Here is a 24,749-nt window from a genome sequence, read left to right as displayed (position 1 = left end):
CCCATTTTACAGGGAGGGGAAAACTGAGGCTGGACAGAGGCAGTGACTGCAGGGAGACAGGGTTGCGAATAACACTTTGGAGACCAACTGTGTGTTGGGTCCCTTAACCTTTTTAATCTCACAGTAGTTCCCTAAAGAAGGCTGTGGTCCTATGGTGTAGATGGGGAAGCAGGTTCGAGAGAGTTAACCAATGAAGAAGAGGAAATTGATCCCTTTGAGTACCCAGTACCCCAAATTCCTCTTTAGAATGACAGAAAACGGTGTGAGCTTGGATCCCAGCTCTCCTTCTTACTGACTGTGTGACCTTCAGAGCATGACTTCCCCTCTCCGTGCCTTGCCTTCCCCGTTGGATGGATGGAGATGCTGATTGTCCCTATCACATTGTTGTTGTTTTTTGGGGTTTTTTTGACAGAGACAAGACAGACAGACAGACAGCACAAGCAGGGGGAGCAGCAGAGGGAGAGGGAGAAGCAAACTCTCCGTTGAGCAGGGAGCCAGACCTGGGGTTTGATTCCAGGACCCTGAGATCATGACCTGAGCGGAAGGCAGATACCTAACAGCTGAGCCACCCAGGTGCCCCTCACATTGGTTTTTGAGATCATTCTATGAATTAAAACTCAGAGAGCTGTTCTAGAAAACCATCGGCACAGCCTAGGTGCGCTTACCACTACTTAGTCCTCATTCCACCCATGAGAAGACTGAAGCTCCGGAGGCCAGAATAACACTTTGTGGTCTTCTTTGGTAACACTTCGTGGTCTTCTTTGGTACTCTCTGGATTGTGTTGTCCCATTTCCGGGGTTGGGGAAACTGAGGCTCAGAAAGATCAAATGATGTCGTGAGGCACTGCTTGTTTAAGCACTGGGCTGGGGGCCTTTTCTTCCACATCATCTTATTCATTTCTTTGGCCGCAATTCACGCAGAGGGAAGCTGAGGCCCAGAAAGCTTGAGCGGGATTCGAACCCGGGAGTCCTCAGCCCTCTCCGCCGCGTGGGTCCTTGATTTTTGCCCGCCAGGAGGAGGAGGGGCCCCTGGTGCTGCCGCTGGCGCCGCTGTGGCCCACCTGGCAACAGACTCATCTCCGCTTCCCCCCATCCCCCAGCGAAGGGCCTTGCAGCTCCAGGCCCCGCCCCCTTCCCTGAGCCGGGCAGGTGCTGGGTGACATCAGAGCCGGGCTACCTCCGGGTGACGCGACGTGGCCCCGCCCCGCGCTGGACCGCGGAGGTAGTCGCACCTGAGAGCTCAATCGGCCCGGGGATTCCCGTGCCCCCTCCCCATCTTCCCGATTCCTGCACCGGCCGGCGGCCCCAGGTAGCCCCGAGGATTCGCGAGCTGAGGGGGCGGCCACAGGGCGCTTGGGTCTCGGGGAAATGGGGGTTGGGCGCTCGGATTCCTGGATCTGAGGAGGGGAGTTGGGGGCCAGGAATCCCAGGTCTGAGTGAGGACAGCACTGGGAGCCTGGACTTCTAGGTCTTGAGGGACAAAGGCACTGGGGCCAGGACACTGGGTCTGGGGGCCCGGACTCCTGGTCTTGAGGAGGGAGGGGCTGGGGGCCCGGATTCCTGGGTCTGAGGGAGGAGGGGCTGGGGGCTCTGACTCCTGGGTCTGAGGGAGGAGGGGGCTGGGGGCCTGGACCTCTGGGTCTGAGGGAGGAGGGGCTGGGGCCCAGATTTCCGGGTCTAGCCACCGAAGGGACACTTGAATACTAGCACTCGGCTGAGGTCAGAGGGCTGGATGCCAAGGGCCCGGCCCCTGCCCCAGGGGCGGATCCCTGGCTCCTTTTCCTTTTCCAGCCCAGCAGTCTCTGCCCCTCCCAGGGCAGGTGAAAGCACCTGCCCTGGTGACAGTAATGAGCCCAGGCAGAGGTGTTCCTGCCGGCTAAGGAGGGTGGGGCTGCCGGAGGGGCTCAGCCATCCGGAGCCAAGGCCTGCAGGCCCTCCCCATCAGGGCTGATGTCAGTCCTCAGGGTTTGGATGTCCCATCATCCTCACCTCTAGCCCGGCTGCCGTGAGGTGAGGGGGCCCCCGGGCTCATGGGTCCAAAGGAGAAGGGACTGGGGGCCCAGACTCCTGGCTCTAGGGAGGGGAAGCGTCGGACTGGATGATTGCAAAAACTCCCAAACCTTTCCTGGTCAAAGGCTGAAGGCTGGAGGGGGAAGTGGGTGGGGTGGGGTAGGGTGAGGGTAGGGGCAAAGTCCCAGGGATGGGGCTTGGCTCTGGGTGGATCAGGGCCACACTGGAGGCCAGGGGTTAGCTTTGGCAATTGGGATCCTGGGGAGTGGAGGGGGGGGAGCACCCTGCTGCTTGAGGGCAGGAGTCATCCGTTTGAGACCTGAGAGCACCAAGGGCTGCTGGTGCTGGGGCCTGGGTAAGGGGTCTGGGTGGAAGTGGGATGTGTGGTCTGGAGCCGAGTTTCTAGGCGGGAGAGGCTCTGAGGGAAAGCCAAGAGCCTGATGGGACCAGATGTGGGGATGCCTTAAGAGGAGCTGGGTGTTTGGAGGGACTTCTCCACGGGTGTGTTGGAGGTGGGGGGCCTGGAGGGCAGAGGCAGAAACATTGAGGTGGGCGAGACAACTATTCGGGTATTCCTGTGACTGGTGCGGATGTTTGAGGTTGAGGGAGAGAATAGAGGCAGACTTCTCCGGGAACAGGGCCCAGGGAGGGACAGGGAGGGCAGTTTTCCTGACTGGTGCTTAGACTGCCCTGAAATTGCTGTGGGCTATTCGCTGCTGGTTTGTGGGCCCTTTGAGGGCGGGGAGGGGTCTAGCACATTCTGGCTCACCCAGTGTCTCCATTACAGCGCACAGGTCACACTGGGTTGTGGCCGGCTGAGACTAGAGCTGGATCACCCCCAGACCAGGAGCTCCTCAAGGCGGGGCCCATCTGAAGCATCTCAGGGTCCCCAGACTCACTCCAGGCAGAGCCTGGCATCTGAACAGCCTCATAGAATGTTGAGTGAATGCAGGGGTAAATGAAGGGGGCTGCTCTCCCCATCATAAAGAAAAGGAAGCCGGGTTGCAGGGAAGGAAGGAACTGATAACTAAGGCATGAGATTTGAGTCTGTTCTGCAGTGATGGGGTAGGCTGGAGGTGGTCGAGGAACCTGAGTGACAGAGATCAGATTGATGCCTTCCTAGGGCTCACATCTAAGAGGCTGAGGTCCTCATCATGACTCAGTCTGGCCCTCTTGGTCCCCGATCTTACTTCACCTACCACCTTCTCCCCCTTGTTTACTTGGCTCTAGCCGCACTGGCTTCTCACAACGCCACAGACACACAGGCACACTCCTGCCTCAGGGCCTTTGCACTGGCTCTTCTCCCGGCCTGGAATGCTTTACCTCTCAACATTCCCATGGCTCACTCCCTTCATCTCCCTCAGGTCTTTATTCAAATACCACATCAGAGAGGCCTTCCCTGGCCATCCCAATTAAAACTGCAGCACCCCTCAATCCTAACATCCCCTGTTCCCTGCTTTCTTTTTCTCCTTGGCATTTATCACATTTAACCTCCTATGTAATTTACTCACTTATCTTTTTATCTGTCTCCTGGGATTAGAGCATCATTACCCAATAAGAATATAATGCAAGCCAAATGTGTAATTGAAAATGTTGTAGTTGCCACATTAAAAATGGAAAAAACTCAAAAGGAACAAGTATTGTTAATGTTAATAATATATATTATTTAACCCAGTGTATTCAAAATAACTGTTATTGCAATCAATGTATCAATCATCAAATATAAAACATACTGAGTTTTTTGTTGTACCAAGTCTTTGAAATCTGGCGTGTGTCTTATACTTAGACCCCATCTCAGTTTGGATTCTCCATTTCAACTGTCCAGTAGCCGTATGTGGCAGTGGCTTCCATACTGGACAGCGCTGGGCTGGAATGCAAACGCCTTCTGTAGGCAGGGATCTGTTGCTGGCTTCTTGGCCGTATGGCCAGTGCCTTGAACGGTGCCTGACCCAGGGAGGCTGATTAGATAATTATTGAATGAATGAATGGAATTAGTAAAGGAGATCTGTGGGCCCATTTTGCAGATGTGTAAAAAGAAGTCTGGTGAAGAAAGGCAGTGGGGACTGCCTTGGGGGGTGCAGTCTGGGCTGGGAACGGAGCCCCACCTAACCTCCAGCCTTCTCTCCCCTGCAGACCATGGCGGCGGTGACCTTGTCCGTGCCCCGGCGGAAGGCGGCCTCCAGGCCCGGCCCAGTGCCCGAGGCCGCCCAGTCGTACCTGTTCGCGCCCAGTGGGTCAGGCGTGGGTGGCTCACCAGGGGGCGGCGGCACCTCGCCGCAGGTGGAGTGGACGGCGCGGCGCCTGGTGTGGGTGCCCTCGGAGCTGCACGGGTTCGAGGCGGCGGCGCTGCGCAATGAGGGCGAGGAGGAGGCCGAGGTGGAGCTGGCGGAGAGCGGGCGCAGGCTGCGGCTGCCGCGGGACCAGATCCAGCGCATGAACCCGCCCAAGTTCAGCAAGGCCGAGGACATGGCCGAGCTCACCTGCCTCAACGAGGCTTCCGTGCTGCACAATCTCCGTGAGCGGTACTACTCGGGCCTCATCTACGTGAGTAGCCGCGGGCTGGGAGGGCATGGCCCGGGGGTGGGGAGCCGGGTGCAGCCCCTAGCCTGAGTAGCGCGAGGCCATTTCTGCTCGGGATCCCGCACCCTGCGGCTATTCCTACACGGAGTTGCCAAATTACAGATTATTGCCTAGAACGGCCTCAGACGCCTTTGGGGGAGTCCCGGAATATTATACGGTAGATGCCGTGCGCCTTATTATTTTTCCTAGAGTGTAAAAAAAAAATTCCAAGTGCTCAAATAGAACACATCAAAGAGTTTTGAGAAACGGATATGGGTCTGTCGTAATAATGAGTGACAACCACCGAGTATGGGAAACTGCACGCCAGGCTGTCCTAAATTCCCTTCCATATATTAATTCACTTCCTCTCATTGTACACAAAGCAGAGCCTATTATTAGCTCCGTTTTACCGAAAAGGAAACTGAGTCCGGGAGAGATTTCATAACAATAAACGCTGACATTTATTAAGCAAGCACTAGGCACTCTTAGGTGTATTGTCTCCATACACTTTCCCAATTATAAAGCACGTAGTCCCCATTTTACAGATTGAACAAACAGGGAGGCCCAGAAAGGTCAAGTTCCTTGACCAAGGTCACCCAGGCAGACCGGCTGGACCTGGGCCGGCCCTGGGCCGGCCAGCTGCAGGCGCCATTCCTCCACTGTGGCGCCTCTCAAGATGAAGATGGGATTGATGATTGTGAGGTTGATTCTGGTGGTTTCGTGTCTGTTGAGCGTCGAGTATCTCTCACATTAATCTCTACAGCAAACAGTGGAGTAGGGAGGGCAGTGGTTCGTAAGCCCGCCTTTGTGAGTTAGAATCGCCTGGGGAATTTTTTGAAAGTATTAGCACCCGAGCCCCACCCTCCCCTGTTTAAATCAAGCTTCCCAGGGCTGTGATAGGGACAGTAGTATTTTTTAATAAGCTTCCAGGGTGGTTCTAATGGGCAGCCAGAGCATTATTAGAGCAAACAGGATTAAAGAGATCGACAAAGAATGTCAACAATAGTAATGAAAAATAATAATAATGGTGGCTAGCAAATATTTATTGAGCACTTACCATGTGCCAAGTGCTGTTCTAAGTGCCGTGTGCGGGTTATCGGCGCACCTCTGGGCCAGGGACCGTTGTTATCACCTGATGTTCAGGAATGTCAAGCGACTTGGATCCCGGGTCACACAGATAGGAAGGAGTCAGGGCAGGATTTGAACCCCCGCAGCTGGTCCCAGAATCGCATTCCAAATAGCAGCTTAGAGGGCTGGGGTCTCACCGCCTTGGCGCTCACCCCCCAAGAAAATTCTTTAAAGACCTAGCTAACACCCTCAAAGGAAAAGTGCTGGTGTTATATTAAAAAAAAAAAAAAAAAAGACAAAACTTTAATGGGAGTAATAAAAGAACATTTAACTCAATGATGAGATATATCAAAATATAAAAATAGAGTGGCCGCAATATCCACCCGTAAGCTCAGAATATTTTTATGAAGTCTGACTCCCGTTTGGGAAGGAGAAGACCAAGGCTGGGAGGGCCAGTGGCTGGCTCAGGACCCCTCAGCTTGAGGCGACGGTTGTGGGATTGGAATCGAGGGCTGTGTGACTCCGGATGGGGTTGGCAATGTTCTCCAGGCTGCACTGGCCCCTGCTGAGTCCTCGCTCACTTTTGCAAACCCTGGGAAAGAGGCCTCGGCCCAAGCCACTCCCCTGGGTCTCACAAATGGAAACGAGATGGAAGATTCCAGAAGACTAGACAGGGAGCTAATTGGGCCTTAATAATAACCATTAGCACTTAGTGCCTGCTTTCTCTGTCGGGTGCTGTTATAAACTTTCCGATGTGATCTTGCTGACCCCCCTCCCTCCACACACAGCTACCAGGTAGGAATGGTTATCATCTATTCCCCCATCTCGGAGAGGGGAAGCCGTCGGCCCCGTGGTAGTTAACAACTAACATGTTAAGCACACGCAGTGTTCCAGGGCCCTTGCCGGGCCTCGTACGTGCAAGACGAACCTATGGATGGTCCCCAGCCACCCTATGTGGAAGTGCTGTTCCTGACCCCATTTGATGAGAAAGTAGATCCAGAAAGCTCAGGGTGCTTGCTCCACCCGCCTTCCAGAAGGTGTCAGAGGTGTGATCAAGCTCCACCCTGCTTGTCTTCGGTCCGTGCTTTATAGATGCTTGTTTGGCTGGCTGACTGGTGATGGGGAAGACAGCGTTGATTGGTGGGTATGGTGTCCAGGCCTCCAGAAACCCAGTTTCTGCCACTAATACGGTCTTTGGCCTGGAGTCCCTGAAGGTCTCAGTCCCTTTGCCTGGATGCTTTGGGCAGGAAGGGAACCCGTCTGTTGAGGACACACCGTGCTCAGAATCTTTCTAGGTGGTCAGGATTAAAAGCCCATTTTCCAGGGCTGGGGACTGAGGCTCAGGAAGGGCAAATCCCTTGTGCGAGTCACACACAAGTGGAAACCCAGGATGACACGGCTTTGAAGTCTGAGCGAGCTCTTAGCTCCCAGGTGGGACGGGTAACAGGAGAGTCTCGGGACCCACACTTGGAGTGCCTTTTATGGGGCCCCGCCTTGGGCTGGCTGGTTTTTATTCACTGTCTCCCTTAATCCCCACAGCCTCTGTAATGAGGTGGGGAGGAAACTGAGACTGGAGAGAGTCACTGGGCTGGATGGCTTCAGAGCCCCGGGGGCTGGGCATCTGCGTCAGACCCTTCCAACCGGGTGTCGCCTGCTCTGCCCCCCCCGACTCAGGTGTCTCTAACCCTCTCTATGGGCACAGCCTCTGCCCTTTGCTCCCTGGCCTTGGCAGCCAGCTCAGGTTGCCGTGGGGGGCGGGGGGTGTCATCCTGGCAACAAGGTGTGGCTGGCAGGAGGGAGCTGAGGTGGGAGGGTGGCGTAGGGGAGTGGGTTCCTCCGCCAGGCAGGAGTGGGGGCCGGGGCGCCAGCAGCCATGAGATACTCTCCCAGAGAATGTGGTCCGGCTGCCCCACCCTCTGCCAGGGGAGCTCCCGGGAGCAGCTCTTTAAGGCAGCGAGGGCAGACACCCAGCAAACCGGTTGTTCGGCTCTCGGCTGGCCACCCACCCTCCCACCGTTAAAGGGTTGGCACCTGGGAGCCGGGCAGCCCGTGGTGGCCACACCCTGCTCAGCTTGAGAAGCGCAAGCTGTCTGGGGAGCTTAAAGCAATCCTACTACTAACCCACTAAGGAGCTGGCCGGATAGCTAAGTGGTTTAATCGTTAACCAGCGAGGCCACTAAGTACCTACCTCTCCGGCTCATTTCAAGAGCCAGTTCCGGCTGGCATAGCCGGTGAGGTCTCTGGGTTGGTTTAGCTGGGTGACCAGCTAGCTCTCTAGCAATCCTCACTGCCTCTTTGTGGCTGGAGTGCCTCTGTTGTCAGCTGAACCCCGGGCCCATCAGGGGTCAGCACGAATTCAGGGAGTCCGTGAACTTGGATGCAAGAAAAATTGCATCTTTATTTTCACATACCTTGGTCCTGAACTTCAGCATTTCCTCCTGTAAGCGTGTAAGCCCGCCTGTGAGTCTGTTTGCAGTAGGAACCACAGACTTGGTTCTGTCACGTTTCAGCGGGAGATACTGTGATACCTTCTGAGGATGTACGTTCAAACAAATACATACAAATCTAACTCTTCCTCTTCTTTCACTGCAAACAGTCCTCACCTTGTGTTCTTTCTTCGATAATGCTTTGGAGATAATTCCATATCCGTACACAAGTACCATAGCGATCCATTTTAAGAACATTCATGCAGGTCATTTCCAGACTTCTGCCATTATAAAGAGTGCTGCAGCAGATGAGCTCGCACATGGTCATTTTACGTGTGTGTGAATCCAGGTGGTAGTGGGCTGTGACCCAAGTCTGGCTGGCTGCAAAGGCCACATTCTCTTTCAGGGTGAATCCTAATCCATACAGCACCTTTGTGCAATATGGAAAGATTCTCTTCCACCTTCAGCCTGAAAGTCTTTGTCACAAATGGTCAAATCTACATTGTCATGATCTGAACAGCAGCCCCTTTCATGGCCATCCTTGTGCTGTGCACAACCTGCCCAGCTGTACATGGCAGTCCCTGCTGCCCTCTGGGCCTCAGACAGGCAGCTGAGGCCCTTTCCTTTCTTGCCCACTGCAGACATACTCTGGCCTTTTCTGTGTGGTCATCAATCCATACAAGCAGCTTCCCATCTATACGGAGGCCATTGTGGAGATGTACCGGGGCAAGAAACGCCATGAAGTGCCACCCCACGTGTATGCAGTGACTGAGGGGGCCTACCGAAGCATGCTCCAGGGTGAGTATGGGGCTGGGACTGCTGGACATGTCTCTTCGAGGTGGGGGGGGGGCTATTCTAGGAGTCAGGATAAGATGACAGATCAAGAATTTCGGACTCTGAGGCTTCTTCATGGGGTAGGAGGAAGCACAAGTGGAGGGCTGAGTGGACGAGTTCTGGATCCTACCAGACAGGCCCCTTTTTATTTGTCTCTATGCTCACCCCTTCTCTCAACAGTATCACCTGGGAGCCAACTGATGCCAGGCTTCTGCAAAATTTTCTCTTGAGACAGTGATTCTTAGTGTTCATTCATTCAACATTTATGTTGTTACATGGTCCACATTGTCACGGAATTAATGTCAGTCCCTTGGATGGTGGACAGTGTGGGGTCACCGTGTACAGTTGGGCAGGTTGTACAAGGATGTCCGGGCAAAATGACATAATTCACATGTTCTGTACATAATGTAATCATTATAAATTATTACATATCTATTTTAATATTTGGCTTATATTAAATGCATATTAAATATTTAAAAATTTATGTCTTACTATCATATGACATATGATGGTATGTGGCAGTATATTTATACGGCATGTATTATACTTATATCACATAGCATATGCTATAGTTCTATTGTGGGTTATAATGATGCATTTATAACGCATAATGCGGTGGTTCTCAGAGTGTGGTGAGCATCAGCATCACCTGGAAACTTGTCAGAAATGCAAACTTGGGCCCCACTCCAGACCTGCTAAGGCAGAGAAACTCTGGGAGCTTCACAAGATCCCTGGGCTCCCTCTGGGGATCCTGACACTGGCACCAAGTTTGAGAACCAGTGGTTTAATATCTGATATAGCATAAACCTGCATTATGCAGTAGAACACGTTTATTAGGCAACGTTTTTGTATTCACATTATAAATTTATATTTGGTCATTGGTGACACTTCTTTCCTTTGCTTATATAATCTGATTTGTTATATATTTATTTTTATAATACTTTTTAGCCATTATTATATATTGGTCATTATACCTTAGGACAAAATAAATAAATAAATAGACAATAAAGCAGGGGTGAGTGGCTACTTTGTGCCGAGCACTTTTCATGGATTGACATATTTAACCTCATAATGAGCAACCCCATAAAGTAAGTGTGCTCATTATCCCTGGTTTCCAGCTGGGGAAACTGAGGCACAGAGCATGCCATCATTGCCTACAGTCCCAATGGTGGGTGCGTGGCTGAAATGGGTCTTGGACCCAGGGCTCCCAACCTCTGCCTCCCTGTATGTGGGTCACACTGTGTGTCACATCCTCACCCTGGGCTGGGTGTTGTGGGTTTTGCTGTGTGACTCACCTCGTTCTAATACCCCACCCAACTCAGCCTCTTGCTTTCTGTGTGACCCTAGCGGAACAGCTGTCCCTCTCTGAGTCTCTTTCCTCACCTGTAAAATGGAGACAGTAAACCTCAGCTGAACAGAATATGATTCATTCAACTAACTGCAATTTGAGCCCCTACCGTGTGCGCCACTTTGTGCTGGGCGTGAGAGATTCAAAGACACAAGAGCGAGATCCCGGGCCCCAGGGCTCAGCCCCCGATAGAAAACAGGCCACAAAACAGCATTATGTACTAACTAGTATATAAAAACTTTTTTGGACATTCTTTCTGAGTTCTGACTACAGCCCTGTGAGGTGAGGGCTGTTTGAGCCCTGTTTTTGAGATGGGGAAACTGAGGCATGGAGCATCTTAGAGATTGGCTCAAGGTCACACAGCAAGGCAGAGGGGAGGCTGGGCCTTGAACCCACATCCGTATGGCTTCCAAACCAGGCTGAATGCAGCTCTCCCTTTGGCTTAAAACCACCTACCTGGAGACCTCCTGCCCCATTTAAAAACTATCTTGATTTTTAAAAAAGATTTATTTATTTATTTGAGAGGGGAGGGGGAAGGGCAGAAGGAGAGAGAGAATCTAAAGCAGAATAGCCGCTGAGCATGGAGCCCGACATGGGGCTCGATTTCACAACCCTGAATTCATGACCTGAGCCGAAATCAAGAATCGGACGCTTAACCAACTGAGCCACCTATGTGCACCCAAAACTATCCAGATCTTTTAATCATGACCTCCAAACCCGTCTGCACAATCTCCAGCTCTGCCCTGTCCCCCAACTTCTCTGGCCTCCTTTCTGTCTCTCAGACATCTCCAACTTGTTCTCACCACAGGGCCTTTGCACTGGCTGTGTGTCCTCTGCCTGGAGCGCTCTTTCTCTACTTCCTCATCCTTTAAGGCTGAGCTGAAACATCACCTCTTCTGGGAAGCCTTCCTGGCCCTCCACCCCTCAGTCTTCTTATTACGTTATACCAGGGCTTAATTCTGGCTCTATTGGCATCTGGGGCTGGAGGATTCTTTATACAGGGCATCCCATGCATTGTAGGATGTTCAGCAGCATTCCTGAGCTCTACTCAGTAGACGCAGCCAGTACAACCAAACCGAAAATGTCTGCAGACACTGCCAACTGTCAAATCATCCTCGGTTTTACTTTATGTGCTTTTTGTCCCCCAACTCAAGCAGAAGCTCCGTGAAGGCAGGGACTTTGCCAGTTCCCATCATTGTAGGTGCCTGGTGCTTAGTAGGTAATCAGTCGTATCAGGCACAGGGTGAGCACTGGGGGAGATGGTGGGAACCATGCTGTGCTCTCTGCAGGGCAGAGATCCACCCGTGGGCCACCAGTCACCATCACTACTGTATTGTGACCTGCTTTATGCCAACGGCTGAGCCTTGGGGGCCCGGACCTTGCTCTCATGTCTTTGCATCCCACACACCCAGCATGAGGCGGAGCACAGGAGGGGCTCAAATCGAAGTTTGTTGAACGCATTACATTCTGTTCAGTTGGAGTTTTCCTGCTCCGTTTTACAGGTGAGGAAACAGGCTGAGAGAGGGACAGCAACTTTGCCAGCATCATACAGCAAGCAAGAAGCCGGGTTGGAGTGGGGCGTTAGAATTCAAGAATGTCACACATCAAAACCCTTTTGCGGGGAGGGGAGCCTGGGTGGCTCAGTCGATTAAGCGGCTGCCTTCAGCTCAAGTCATGATCTCAGGGTCCTGGGATCGAGTCCTGTGTTGGGCTCCCTGCCCAGCAGGGGAAGTCTGCTTCTCCCTCTCCCTCTGTCCCGCCCCCTGCTCATGCTCTCTCTCAAATAAATAGATAAAATCTTAAAAAAGCCCTTTTGGGGGGCAAAAGACTTTTCCTTACCCCTTTGAAGAGGGTATGGTATAAGGGGCCAGGGTCCCACTCCAGAAACCCTCCAGGTGACATGTCGACCTCTGTCCCTTACAGATCGTGAAGATCAGTCCATTCTCTGCACGTGAGTAATCCTGAAGGACTTCCTGGAGGAGGCAGGGTCCTGGCTGGGTGTGGCTCTGCTTGGAAGGGGCAGGTCTTACCTGGCATCATTGTCAACCCCCTTTGCTCTCCCCCTTGTGCCCGCCATAGCGGGGAATCTGGGGCTGGGAAGACAGAAAACACCAAGAAGGTCATCCAGTATCTCGCCCACGTGGCATCATCACCAAAGGGCAGGAAGGAGCCAGGCATACCGGTGAGTGCCCTGCCTCGGGACATGCTCTGGACCCTGCCACTGGCAATGCCCCCTCCATCTGAGGCCCCTGCTTTTCCCCATAACCCCCCGCCTCCCTTATGGAAGGCCATAATCGTGAGCCTTCTCTTGGCTGCCCATGCCGCCTGCACACCCACTGTGTGCCTGAGACAGTGCTAGGAGTGGAGGCAGGATGGAAACGGAAAAGCGAGGGCCAGCTCGTGGCTTCATTAGCCCTCAGAACAGCACCTGGCACACGGTAGGTGCTTATAGTCTTGAGCACCTACTGTGTGCCAGGCCTGAGGTAAGGACCTACGATTCCCAGTTCCCTTCACCAGTGAGCATCTATATAGTACCAGTCGCTCTGCTTACATGAACTCAACACTCCAGTGTGTGGGTGTTGCTCTCGTGTGTTAAAGATGAGAAACTGCAGGCACGGCTGGGGTGAGTCGTCTGTTAGAGGTCACACACCCAGGAAGGGCTAGAGAGGATTCAAACCCAGGCGATGTGGTTCCCCCAGGCCACCTTACTCCACATGCCCAATTTCCCTGGCCCCTCATGTCTCCCCACCCTGCCCACCACCCCAGACCGCCGGTTCACCTGTGTGTCTGTCCACGTTCCATGTGCCGCGTCCTGGTCTGTGTCCTGGTCCATGTCTCGTGTCCCGTGACTTCCTCAGGCTGCCAGCACCTTGTCTTATGTGAGTAGCAGGGAATCACCTGGAATCATGCCACCCCTCACGCCACCCGGGTCAGCCCAACCCACGGTCTCCTCGGCAGACGGGCCTCGGGACACCGGTGGCCGCCCGGGAGCCACGCCGCTGCTCATGGTGGTCCCACTGTGTGCATGCCAGGCCCCGTGCTGTCATTTAATGCCACCCTAGTGTGGAGCTCCCCCCACTGTTGTTTCTGGCAGCCCTATGCATGCACACGTCCAGAGCCCATGTTGCTGCTTGGCGCAGTCCTGCTGTGTGTGTGCCCATGGGCCACAGACACCAAGATGAAGCTGTGAGACCAAATTGTCATTTACTGCTGACTTGCTGAGTGTGTGTAGATAGGACCCACAGACACATGGATTCACACAGCCCAGAGACCAACAGCGCCATTATTGCAGGCCACCTGCATACACCCAGCTCATGCTAGTGTCTGAGGGCTCACAGGAATTGATTTTTTTTTTTCAAGATTTTATTTACTTATTTGAGAGCGAGACAGAGAGAGAGCATGAGCAGGGAGGGGAGGCAGAAGGAGAAGCAGGCTCCCCGCGGAGCAGGGAACCCGATGCAGGGCTCGATCCCAGGACCTGGGATTATGACCTGAGCCGAAGGCAGATGCTTAAGGACTGAGCCACCCAGGTGCCCTGGCTCACAGAAACTTAAAGAAATAGTTGATGCCCTCGAGAACCTTGCTAGGAGGGGAAGGGGGTTGCTGTTTCCTGAGCACCTACTGTGCTCCTGGCTCTGACACTGAGGTGGCTGGAGGGAAGTTCAGAGTAGATCCCTTCCCTGGAGCCACCTGGTGGGGGAAGGAAGCTTCCATCTCTGGAATGCCTACTATGTGCCAGACAGTTTGAAGCACGTTATATGGACGGTATCGATTTTTTTTTTCTTAATTAATCCTGCAAGTAATCCATGAGTCCGTGTGTTTTACAACAGAAAAAGACAAAATGAAATTCCGCTTTTGTCCTCTCTGTGCCCCTTCCCTGGAGTGGTGTAGCCTGTTGACAGTCTGGTGTGTATCCTCGTAGACCCTTCTCTAAATGCTTACAAACATGGGTCTATACCTGGAGAAGTGGGAGTCTTGTTTGGTGGTGTTTTTTTTCTCAATTTAGTTTTTACTAATGGGATCACATTGTAGATATTGCTCTGCAGCAGGTTTTTGTTATGTTTTTGTTGCTTCCACTCCACAAAGCATCTCAGAGATGTTTCCTTGTTCTTTCACAGTAAACTGAAGGGCAAGACCTGGGTGTGGGAGAGCAGGCCCCCACGCAGACACATGGAGGCCCCTCACATGCACACACCCAGCCGGTTATAGCACAGACCCCGGCCCCGGCCCGGTTGTCACTGATGGGCTCTCTCCCGTGCCCTGCAGGGTGAGCTGGAGCGGCAGCTTCTCCAGGCCAACCCCATCCTGGAGGCCTTTGGCAATGCCAAGACCGTGAAGAATGACAACTCCTCCCGATTTGTGAGTGCTGGGGGAGAGCAGAGCCTGGCTGCTGGGAGCTGGGAACTTTGGGGGTGGTTAAGGGGAAGCACGAAGTGGGGGCTGACTAAGGGAGGAAGGGGCTGGGGGCCAGGACTCCTGGGTCTGAGGGAGGAGTGGCTGGGGGTCTAGGTCCTGAGGAAAGCAGTCAAAGGGGTCCGGACCTTGGATTCCCCAGGGAGCCCCTGGCTGGGACCTCACAATTGGGGCGGGGTTCAGATTGAGGGAGAGAGAAAGTCCCATTAGCTCTGGGAGGGGTGAGTGTGGGTTACACGTGCTCTAGAGGTCCCCAGCGGGGAAGAGGACCCTCAGCTAACCCCTGACCCTTCCTTCCCAGGGCAAATTCATCCGCATCAACTTCGATGTGGCTGGGTACATCGTGGGTGCCAACATTGAGACCTGTATCCTCACATAGCCCCAGGGGGCACCTGGTGGCGGAGGCCGGGTGGCCCTTGGGATCTCACTGCTTCCAGGAAACAGGTGTTCACACACACGGGGAAGCCTGGCTCCCTGATGTTCAGAAACCGTGCCTCAGTTAACCCCCCCGGGGAAGGGCAAGGAACCTGGGAAAGGCATAGATGCAGCACCCCCCCCAGTGGAGGGGGGAGGCCCGGACTGCTGTGGCCTTGCTGTGGCGCGGTGGCACGGCTGTGGCCTACCACAGAGAGAGGATACAAGGCACAGGCTGCAGAGGGAACAGGCACGTGGGGCCAAGTGTGGGGGAGACCAGCTTCCAGAGTCCCCTCCCCGTGGAGTCACACAGGACAGGCAATGAGACATGACAACAGGTGTGAGATGTTGTCCATCAGGGACGCTTGTTAGAGTCTCCGTCAGCACCCTGGGGTTTTTCGTGGGGGACAGTCACGTTCAGCGCCTTCGGCCTGGCATGTACCAAAATTCCAGACTCCCCGAAGGAAAGCAGGTGTTCAGCAGAAACCACGTTGTTTGCACCAACAGCTTAGGCACAGGGAGCCCCTCCTGGTGGTCAGGGAGTGCTGGGAACCCTCCCGAAATCCAGCTTCCCAGATGCCAGCCAGCCACGGGCAGCCGTGGGAGCAGGCCGTCTCAGACCTGTGGTATCAACCCTGCTCTGCGCGGGCAGCATGCAAGCTCAGTAGGAGCTTATTTATTTTTTTAAGATTTTATTTATTTATTTGAGAACGAGAGAGAGAGCACAAACTGGGGGAGAGAGGGGCAGAGGGAGAAGCAGACTCCTTACTGAGCAGGGAGCCCGACGCGGGGCTCGATCCCAGGACCCTGGATCATGACCTGAGCCAAAGGCAGATGCTTAACTGACTGAGCCACCCAAGCATCCCCCAGTGCAGTAGGAATTTAAGAGATAAAGCACCAGAGCTCCAGGAGTGCGGAATTTAAGAAAATGGGCAAAGAAATCACACCGACCTGGGTTCGAATTCCAGCTCTGCCACTTTGAGGCTGAGGGACCTTCGGCACATTATTTGACCTCTCTGTGCCTCTGTTTCCCCCTCTGTGGAAGAGGGAGGATCATGGAACCTGCCCTCGAAGGGCTGGTGGGCAGTGGGGGTCAAAGTCTTAGCATGGCGCCTGCCATATAGTAAGCACTCCAGAACGAGCTGCCGTCATTAGGAGTTAACGACTGGAATAAATTAGCAGTGTCCTTTATTGATGTTAACATTCTTGGTTGCTAATTAGTAATCGTCACATCAGCCATATTAACAGTTAACCCCATGCCCATCCCTAGAGGTGTCTGAGAAACTCACAGTCTTCTGTGCTCTGGGGGAAGGCTGGGAAGCAGATGCAGGATGTAAGGGTTTTGGGAGGAGGTCTTAGCAAACGGGCATCTCCCATTTCCTGAGCATTTGCTCTGCACCTGGTGCTGTCCGGAGAGTTCTCCCTGTGTGATCCCAGTTCCTTGTCCCTGTACCCATTCTCAGCCCACTGAACAGAAGAAGAAACCAAGGCTCAGGGTGTGTGCTTCCCCCACCCCACCCTGCCTGCAGGGACCCCCTCCCCAGGTCCTCCCTACCTTACCCGAGCAGGTTAGCGACCCGGGGAGTTTGGTCAATGGCTTGCAGCAGATCTTGGGCCCGGCTCCCCGAGGTAGGTCCCGCATTACAACTGTCATGCTGAATCCATGCTGCGTGGTCCATGAGCGGGAGGCCACGGAGGGGCAAACAGTTAGCAGGTGTTTTATTTTACTTTAAGGTGGCTTGCCAGTTCTTAGAGTGTAAACGTGCCACGTGACTTTCCTACAAGGGAGGAGCCGATAGCCCCACTATCCATATAGGGAAACTGAGGCCAGCAGGGTAATAATGGCCAGAGATATTCTTTGCCATGGTTAGCTACCAGCCAGGCACTGCTCTGGGTGTTTGACACAGAATAATGCATCTACCCTCACAGCAACTCTTTCATGGGTGTTGTATTGAGCCTCTTGCACATATAAGGAAACTGAGGCATGCGTGCTTAAGTGACATGCCCAAGGCCTGGGCTGTGAACAGCTCCACGGCTTCACAGGATGGCAGGGGGACAGCACGGGCTGAGGGGGCTGGGTGGGATCCCCTCGCCGCCCTCCCCCCCACCCTCCCCGCCGCCCCTCGCCTACAGGACCTTGACTCCTGGCCGCCCAGACCTGCTGGAGAAGTCGCGGGCCATCCGCCAGGCCAAGGACGAGTGCAGCTTCCACATTTTCTACCAGCTGCTGGGAGGCGCAGGGGAGCAGCTCAAAGGTCAGTGCTGTGGCTCACGGGGAGTGGGGGGCAGGGGGAGCCCCTGGCTTCCCTGGGCCCCGGGAGGAGGAACTGGGAGGCAGTCAGTAGGATTTGTCAGGCACCTGCTTTAGGTCAGGCTCCCGCTGGGCAGTGGGTTCTGGCACCTCCCCCGGAGCCCGCTGCGCCAGGTTTCTGCTGCGCCCTGACCTTGATGTCGTGACTTTGGCCGAGGAGAGAATCCCGCCGCCCCTGGCCCCTCGGCGTCCGCTCCAGCCCATGCTGCTGGCTGGGCCTGCTGCCGTCTGGTCCCAGCTTCCTCGTGGGTCTCGCCCACCCTGGCTGCTTGGTTCCCAGGCTGCCGCTCTGGCTGCTTCTCTTCTGAAGCCGCAGGGCCTCTGCCTGCCCCGCACGGGTGACACCACAACTCCAGCTCTGCCGCAGCCCCTGCTGCCTCGTGGTCCTGCCGCCTTCTGGCTGAAGAGTCCAGGGCTCTCCTTTACGGGGCCCCTGCTGTCCCGAGGCTCCTTACGCCATAGCCTTGGCTGCCCCCCGGCCCCTCCTTACCCAGGCTCTGGGACCCCCATGCCTTCTGCCGCCAGCCCTGCTGTCCCACAGCTTCTGCCAGTTCAGGCACCCGCGGCCCGTTTGCTTCTGCAGCTGCTGCCTGCAGCAGAACTGCCTGGGCAGTTCTAGGACTTGACAATCCCTATGGAAGGAGGGACGACGAAAGGGTCCGAAGTAGGGCTAAGCAAACCCCCTCCACGCCTGGCCCTTCCCATCAAACCACGAGGAGAGGATCCTCACTCATTTGACAGAGGAAGAGACCGAGGTCCCCAGTGGGGGGAAGTGAACACTTGCCCCCGGGGTGGCTGTGGGGACGTGAGTCTGACTCCACAGCTCACCCTTGACCTTGGCGTCCACTCATTACCCCCTGCAGCTGACCTCCTTCTGGAGCCTTGCTCCCACTACCGCTTCCTGACCAACGGGCCATCTTCATCTCCCAGCCAGGAGCGGGAGCTCTTCCACGAGACACTGGAGTCCCTGAAGGTCCTGGGATTCACCCCGGACGAAATCACCTGTGAGTGAGCCCTGAGCCCCCGTGAAGGGTGGGGCTGGGGCAGCGCGTGGGCAGGTGGGGGACCTGGACATGCAGTCCTCTCTGGTTGGGAAAAAGATACAGGGATTGGAGGAGGGAGGAGGTACAGCTTTAAGGAGGGGATCGGGAAGGGGACACAGAGAGGGTGACCTCTGAGCCGAGGCCTGAGGAGCCAAGAGGGTGAGTATTGGTGCTAGCAGGTTGTTACCGCCCCCCCCAAATAAAACAGTGGGTTATTTTACCAGCAAAATGGATTTATTCAGGAATAGTGGAGAACTGTAATTTGGGACAAGCAAGCTACAACAGGAATCCAGCAAGGGATAGGAATTTTATCTTACGGAGATGAGAAGGAAGTCAGAAGACGTTGTTTTGAACAAAAGTCCTCTGGAGAAAAGCAAGAGTTGAGGGTGTTGGCGGTTTCTCTGGCCGAGCTGCTGGGGCAGCCAGTTTCTTATAGGAGATGCAATGTACATCTTTCCCTGTTCGGGCCTGTCACTGAGGATTCTTTCCTGTTGAAGATTCTTCTGCTGGTGTCTGTACTTAACGTTGGGTAGTGTGTCTCCCCCTTCCAGCCTCCCCTTCTAGCCTCCCGCGTCTGCTTTTGTGAGGTTTCCCTTGCTAATTTTCAGAGAGAGAGAAGAGCCTTCTAGGCCAGGGGGACAGCCTGTGCAAGGGCCCTGGGGCAGAAAGGCATGGCGTGTTTGAGGAATTAAAGCTTCTAGAGTGGATTCGGTCTAGTGTGTGACCGAGGGGTGGGGAGATGGACCTGCCGAGGCAGGCTGGGCCCCAGACACCAGACTGAGGGGCTGCGGCTTTGTTCTGGGGGCACCAGGGAGCCGTGGGAGAGCTGGGAGCAGGGCAGAGGCCCCTCTGAGCTGTATGGAGGACGCGTCGGAGGCCTGGAGGAAGCTGAAGTAAAGGTGCAGGGAAGACCCTGACTGTGGCCCTCGTTGGTCTGCCCCGGGCGGCACTGGAACGAAATACTCGGCTCATTCTCTGGGTGGCGATGCTTTGCCCCCCACTGGTTTTCACCAGATCATATGTTTTGACAGTAGTTCAGCGGCAGTCCTGTATTTGTCTGCTCGGGCCGCTGTAACAAAGCACCACAGGCTGAGTGCCTTCAGCAGCAGAAATGGACCGTCTCCCAGTTCTGGAGGCCAGACTGCTGAACTCCAGGTGTCGGCAGGGTTGCTCTGTCCTGGGAGAATCTGTCTGTCCCCTGCCTCGCTCCCAGATTCTCGTAGTTTCCTGGCAAACTTCGGTGTTCCCTGGCATGGCGAAGCATCACACGAGCTCTGTCGTCATCTTCATGGGGCTTCTCCCCGTGCGCGCATCTGTGTGTTCAAACCGCACCCCACCTCCCCGCTTCTATAAAGCCACCCGTCGCGTGGGGTTAGGGGCCACCCTACTCCACTGTGATCTCGTCTTGACTTAAAGAATTCCATCTGCAATGACCCAATACCCAAAGAAGGCCACACTCTGAGAGGGCTTGGGGGTTAGGACGTCAACATACCTGTTTTGGGGGGAGAGGGTATGATTCGACCCATAACAAGTACGTGTAGGTGGACCCGTCTTTTTGCAACCGCCTGACTGTTCATCACTTGGATGAACTTGGAGTCCCGTGGAGAAAGCCTCTGGTCTCTGGCACTGCGGGAGGCCCTGGGAGCTATTGTTGGCTCTAGTGCCAATTGGGAGGGCTGGAACCCGAGCAAGCGCCAGCTTGGCCGTCTCCCCGGGCTGCAGACAGAGGCCAGCCTTCTTGGCATATTGACACAGGGTCCCAGGCCTCCCCTGCTGGATTTCCTAACCGTGGTTGCAAAACTTCCTCCACCTGGTGAGTATCTGCTCTCCTCCTGGGGCAACTGACAAACAAATCCAGATGGCGGCCACAGTGGGGGCCTGGCCTCCTGACACAGGTCACCTCAAGTAACCCTCCCCAGGGCCACCCCGCTGCTTGGTGGGCGTGGGCAGCAGCTCCGATTTTTGCAATTCGGAGACAAAACTTTGGAAGTGACATATGTGTGTGGTGACATAATCTGGATGTGCCAAAGGTCATAGTGTGGAAACCAGGTCTCCTGCAGGGCCCCAAGCCCTACTTTCCCCCGGCTTCCCACACATCCTTTCAGAAATATTTTAGACATTTAGGGAAGGACACACATTATTTTTCCTTCCTTCCTTCCTTCCTTCCTGCCTCCCTCCCTCCCTCCCTCCCTCCCTTCCTTCTTCCCTTCTTTCTTTCTTTGTCAGAGAGAGAGAACACAAGCAGGGGGAGTGGCAGAGGGAGAGGGAGAAGCAGGCTCCCCGCCGAGCAAGGAGCCGGACACCACACGGCGCTTGATCCTGAGCCAAAGGCATACACTTAACCGAATGAGCCCCTAGGCATCCCCATGTTATTTTTCTATAAAACAAGGCATTCCGTGGCCCCAGGGCTGATGTCCAGCCGTACCGGTAATAAAAATGGTAAGATATTTTTCTACTGAATTTAAAAGGTCCCCCGCAGGGGTGCCTGGGTGGCTCAGTGGGTAAAGCAGTCAACTCTTGATTTTGGCTCAGGTCTTGATCTCAGGATTGTGAGTTTAAGCCCCGGGTTGGGCTCCACACTGGACGTAGAGCCTACGTAAAACAAAAACAAAAACAAAAAAAGGTCCCCTGCAGTTGCTGTAAGTGACCCTCATCTCCCTGACCTTCTTCCCAGGACCATCTCAGATACAGCAACGAACAGTTGAAAATCACGTGGCACATCAGGGGGCGGTGTGGGGGTTAAGGACTCCACCCCTTTGCTGGCGTGCTTTGTGCCCCGCGTTTCTCAGCACACAGTATATTTTAGCGATAATTCTGGTTTTATATGTAGACTTTAGTGTGTGTGTGTGGGGGGGGCTGCATAAGATTTCTTTGTTTAAATGGCCTATGATTCTTTTAACCAGCCTCTGTCCCTTGCAGACAGACCTTTAGGGTGTTTGCACCCATTGCTATTAGAATGAACCTCCCCCCCCCAAAAAAAAGAGCTGCCAAGAATATCCTTGTAAGGAGCTCTCTGTGCTCATGTGTCAGAAGAACAGTAGGATCAATTCTTAGAAGCGAAATGCTGGGTCTAAGGAGAAGGTGCACTTTTTGTTTTTAATCCAGCTTTAAGGAAAGTGTGACAGCGGGATTGAGCTCAAATTCGCATACTCTAACACTCACCTGGTGACAGTGTACAAGGCAGGGGCTTTCAGTCCGTTCACAGAGTCAGGCTACCCATCCCCTGAGGCAAGTCTAGAACCCTTTCAGTGGCCCAAGAGGATAGCTTGCACCCTTTTGGCACCGGTCAGCTGCCTGTTTCCACTGCCAGCCATTGGCAACTGGTAGTCGGCTTCCTGTCCCTGTGGATTTGCCCATCCTGGCCCTTTCATGTAAATGGGATCATACAATACGGCAGCCCTGGTGGCTGGCTGCTTTTACTCCACGTGATGGTTTCAGGTTCATCCATGGGGTAGCGTGTGTCAGTGTTTCATTCCTGGTTATTGCTGAATAGTTTTGACTTTTATCATTCTATTACGGACACCAGGTCCAATAATCGATCACCCACTTGTGGCTTCTTGGGTTTTGCCTGGAACCCCCCATCTCCCACCCCCAGGGCTCCGAGTGTTTTTTACGTTGTAGAGAATCCACTTCATCACGGTCCAGAAGGTGGCGCTAGGCTCTGTTTCCACCCGCCCTGTCCCTGGAGTGCTGTTTCCCTTCATGCGTGCCTGCAACCACTGCTGTAAGCTTTTTGGTTTTTGCTGGTGTGGTAGGTGGATGGGGTCTCATGGTTTTATTTGGTGTTTTACTTACAAAGAGTGGAGCCAGCCGGTCACCTTTTTTTTTTCTTTAAGGTTTTATTTACCATTTATTTGGGAGAGCGAGCGAGCTAGAGAGCAAGCAAGGGTGCAAGCTTACTTACTTACAAAGAGTGGAGCCAGCCGGTCACCTTTTTTTTTTTTAAGGTTTTATTTACCATTTATTTGGGAGAGCGAGCGAGCTAGAGGGACAAGCAGACTCCACGCTGAGCAGGAGCCCAATGCAGGGCTCGATCTCCCGAGTCTGAGATCGTGACCTGAGTGAAACCAAGAGTCGGATGCTTAACTGACTGAGACACCCAGCCATCCCGCGGTCACCTTTTCATAGACTCCTTTTGACAGAAGAGAAGACAGAGGTCCAGGGAGGTGGGGTGTCTGCCCTACGACTCCCCCCAGATGACAAGGGCATGATGGAAACCGGGTCTGACTCCAAAGCCCCACAATCCGTTTTTAGAGAGGCAGGTGGGCGACAGTGGGAAGCCCAGCGCGGAGAGCCCCGGGGACCAGTCCAAGCAGGGCGTCCACCCTCCTCCCCGCTTCCTGTCTTCCCCAGTGCTGGCCCCACGAATGCCACTCCGAAGAGGCTGCGCAGGGAACCTGGCGCTTGGGGAGGCGTGCGCTCGCTCCAGTGAGCAGCCCACAGCGTCACAGCTCCACGCTCCTGCAGGCCTGGGCTTGCTTGCAATCAGCTGGTCTGAAGTCACCCGCAAGAGCTAACTGCCAACTTCTCAGGTGTCAGATTCGCCTGGGTGCTTGGCACCGATGCAAGGTCCTAAGCCAACGGGCAGAGGCCATTTTTAAGGCCACTGGGAGGGGGGAGGACTTAAATCTGGGCTGGGTCTGAGCGGAGGTTAAGGAATGAATGATCATTCCGTTTGTTAGGTGATGATGCCATTGTGGGTCTATAAGGAGAGGTCTTTGTTTATTTATCTTTCTGGAGGTGCTCTGCTGTCCTCTGGGAAACTCCCAGAACTGCCAGGGCTCTGGGCTGCCCCTGTCCACCCTTTCCTCCCGACCCCAGATGGGCAGAACCAGAGGTCTCTGAGCCCAGCCCCCCTCACTGCCCAGCCAGGGAGACTGAGGCCCAGGAGGTCACCCAGCTTGTCCAAGTTCACACAGCAAACTCCCACATCCAGTAATGTATGTATCCCCCATTAGTTAACCCTTTGCCCTTTATTCATGAATATATGGATTCATTCAACCCATGATGGGGTTTGTGGGCCCGACCTCTGCAAGCGCTGGGCGAAATTCACAGTGACCAAGACAGAACCAGCCCCTGACCTGTGAAATGCTCAGACCTGGAAGCATCGAATCACACAAATGGATTAAAGCTGAACCTGTGGGAGGGTGAGCGATGGAAGGTGCATGGAGCAGGGACCGTGTGTCACAGCATTCCAGTGCGGCCTGGGGAGGGTCCCCTGGAGGAGGTGGCCCTTGCCTGAGCACTGATGGTCTGGCAGAAGCTAACCAGGCGTAGGAGGTGCTGACGGCATCCAGGTGGAAGGAACTGCCAAGGCAAAGGCCTGGTGGCAAGAACAGTTTTGGAGAAGCTGATGGGGGGCTGGGGTGGCTGGTTGGAGTAAGCAAGGGGACCCTGGGTCTGGAGAGGCTGGGAGGGTCGAGGACAGGGTGTCCAAGACCCTGATAAGAGCTCAAATTGAATCCCAAAAGTACTGGGGACCACGGAAGGAATTCTTCCCTGGGAACAGGCAAGCTCAAGTTCATTCTTGAAAACATTTATAGAGCGCCTACTGCATGCAGAGCACACAGGCAGCCGATGAGTAAGGGACAGATACTTCCCACCAGGAGTTATGATCTCAGTAGAAATGGAGAAAAATCGATACTTGTTGCACACCCTGCCGTGCCCTGCAAACTATCAAAACCTGATTTTGGGGGTTTTCTTTTTACTTCTTTTTATTATTTTATTATTATTGAATGTTCTGTTAGTTGCAGGTATACAACATTTGGATTCAACAGTTCTGTTCACTATTCAGTGCTCATCCCAAGTGTAGTCACCGTCTGCCTTTTTTTTCCTTTGAGAGAGAATCCACGTACCGTAAAATTCACCATTGTCAAGCGCGCAGTGTGGCCGTTTGTGGCCTCTGCACAATCGCACTAATTCCAGACACCAAGTCCTTTCTTAACAGCCTTTTTTTTTTTTTTTTCTGGACAAGATCTGACATTTCAACAGGTATGAAACTCAAAAAGAATATAATCACTAACGTGTCCTGGGCTCCCAGGAAGCTACCTCTGTCCACGGTTTTCCCGTGTGTCCTTCCGAGCAAGGCGTCTTGAAGCCGGCAGACCAGTGACCCTCGTTCTGTTTTCAGGGTTTGTTCAAAAAAACCTTTTTATTTGGAATAATTTCAGCTTTACAGAAAAGTTACAAAAAGGTACGGAACATTGCCACGCTCTTCTCGAAGATTCCCCGGGTGCTAACATCTTCCCACATTTGCTTCTCGTCGGTCTTCCTAATTACTTATTCTGAGCCGTTTGAGAACAGGAGTGCGGAGGGGCATGCAGC

General features: G+C 54.0%; 1 protein-coding gene across 5 annotated transcripts in view; it reads left to right on the top strand.

Moving 5' to 3' along the window:
* MYH14 (myosin heavy chain 14) overlaps positions 1 to 24,749 on the top strand; it is a 95,658-nt gene that overhangs the window by 13,294 nt on the left and 57,615 nt on the right. For 2 of the 5 annotated variants that reach the window (XM_025849783.2, XM_073886405.1), the window contains exons 2-10: positions 4,143 to 4,553; positions 8,704 to 8,860; positions 12,168 to 12,195; positions 12,324 to 12,426; positions 13,103 to 13,123; positions 14,511 to 14,603; positions 14,959 to 15,022; positions 17,228 to 17,326; positions 18,246 to 18,386. In XM_025849783.2, the coding sequence (XP_025705568.2) occupies positions 4,143 to 4,553; positions 8,704 to 8,860; positions 12,168 to 12,195; positions 12,324 to 12,426; positions 13,103 to 13,123; positions 14,511 to 14,603; positions 14,959 to 15,022; positions 17,228 to 17,326; positions 18,246 to 18,386 (1,117 nt within the window). Of the gene's footprint in view, positions 1 to 424; positions 574 to 1,206; positions 1,309 to 4,142; positions 4,554 to 8,703; positions 8,861 to 12,167; positions 12,196 to 12,323; positions 12,427 to 13,102; positions 13,124 to 14,510; positions 14,604 to 14,958; positions 15,023 to 17,227; positions 17,327 to 18,245; positions 18,387 to 24,749 lie in introns of those variants that run through there. The other 3 variants (XM_073886404.1, XM_025849782.2, XM_025849784.2) reach the window with 3 other exon arrangements.

The sequence above is a fragment of the Callorhinus ursinus genome, unplaced genomic scaffold (genome assembly GCF_003265705.2).
Source record: "Callorhinus ursinus isolate GAN/ISIS: 27379988/994484 unplaced genomic scaffold, GSC_fseal_2.0 scaffold71, whole genome shotgun sequence".
Taxonomy (NCBI): domain Eukaryota; kingdom Metazoa; phylum Chordata; class Mammalia; order Carnivora; family Otariidae; genus Callorhinus; species Callorhinus ursinus.
The sequence above is the reverse complement of the archived record's forward strand: the minus strand, read 5'-3'. Positions and strand labels throughout refer to the sequence as shown.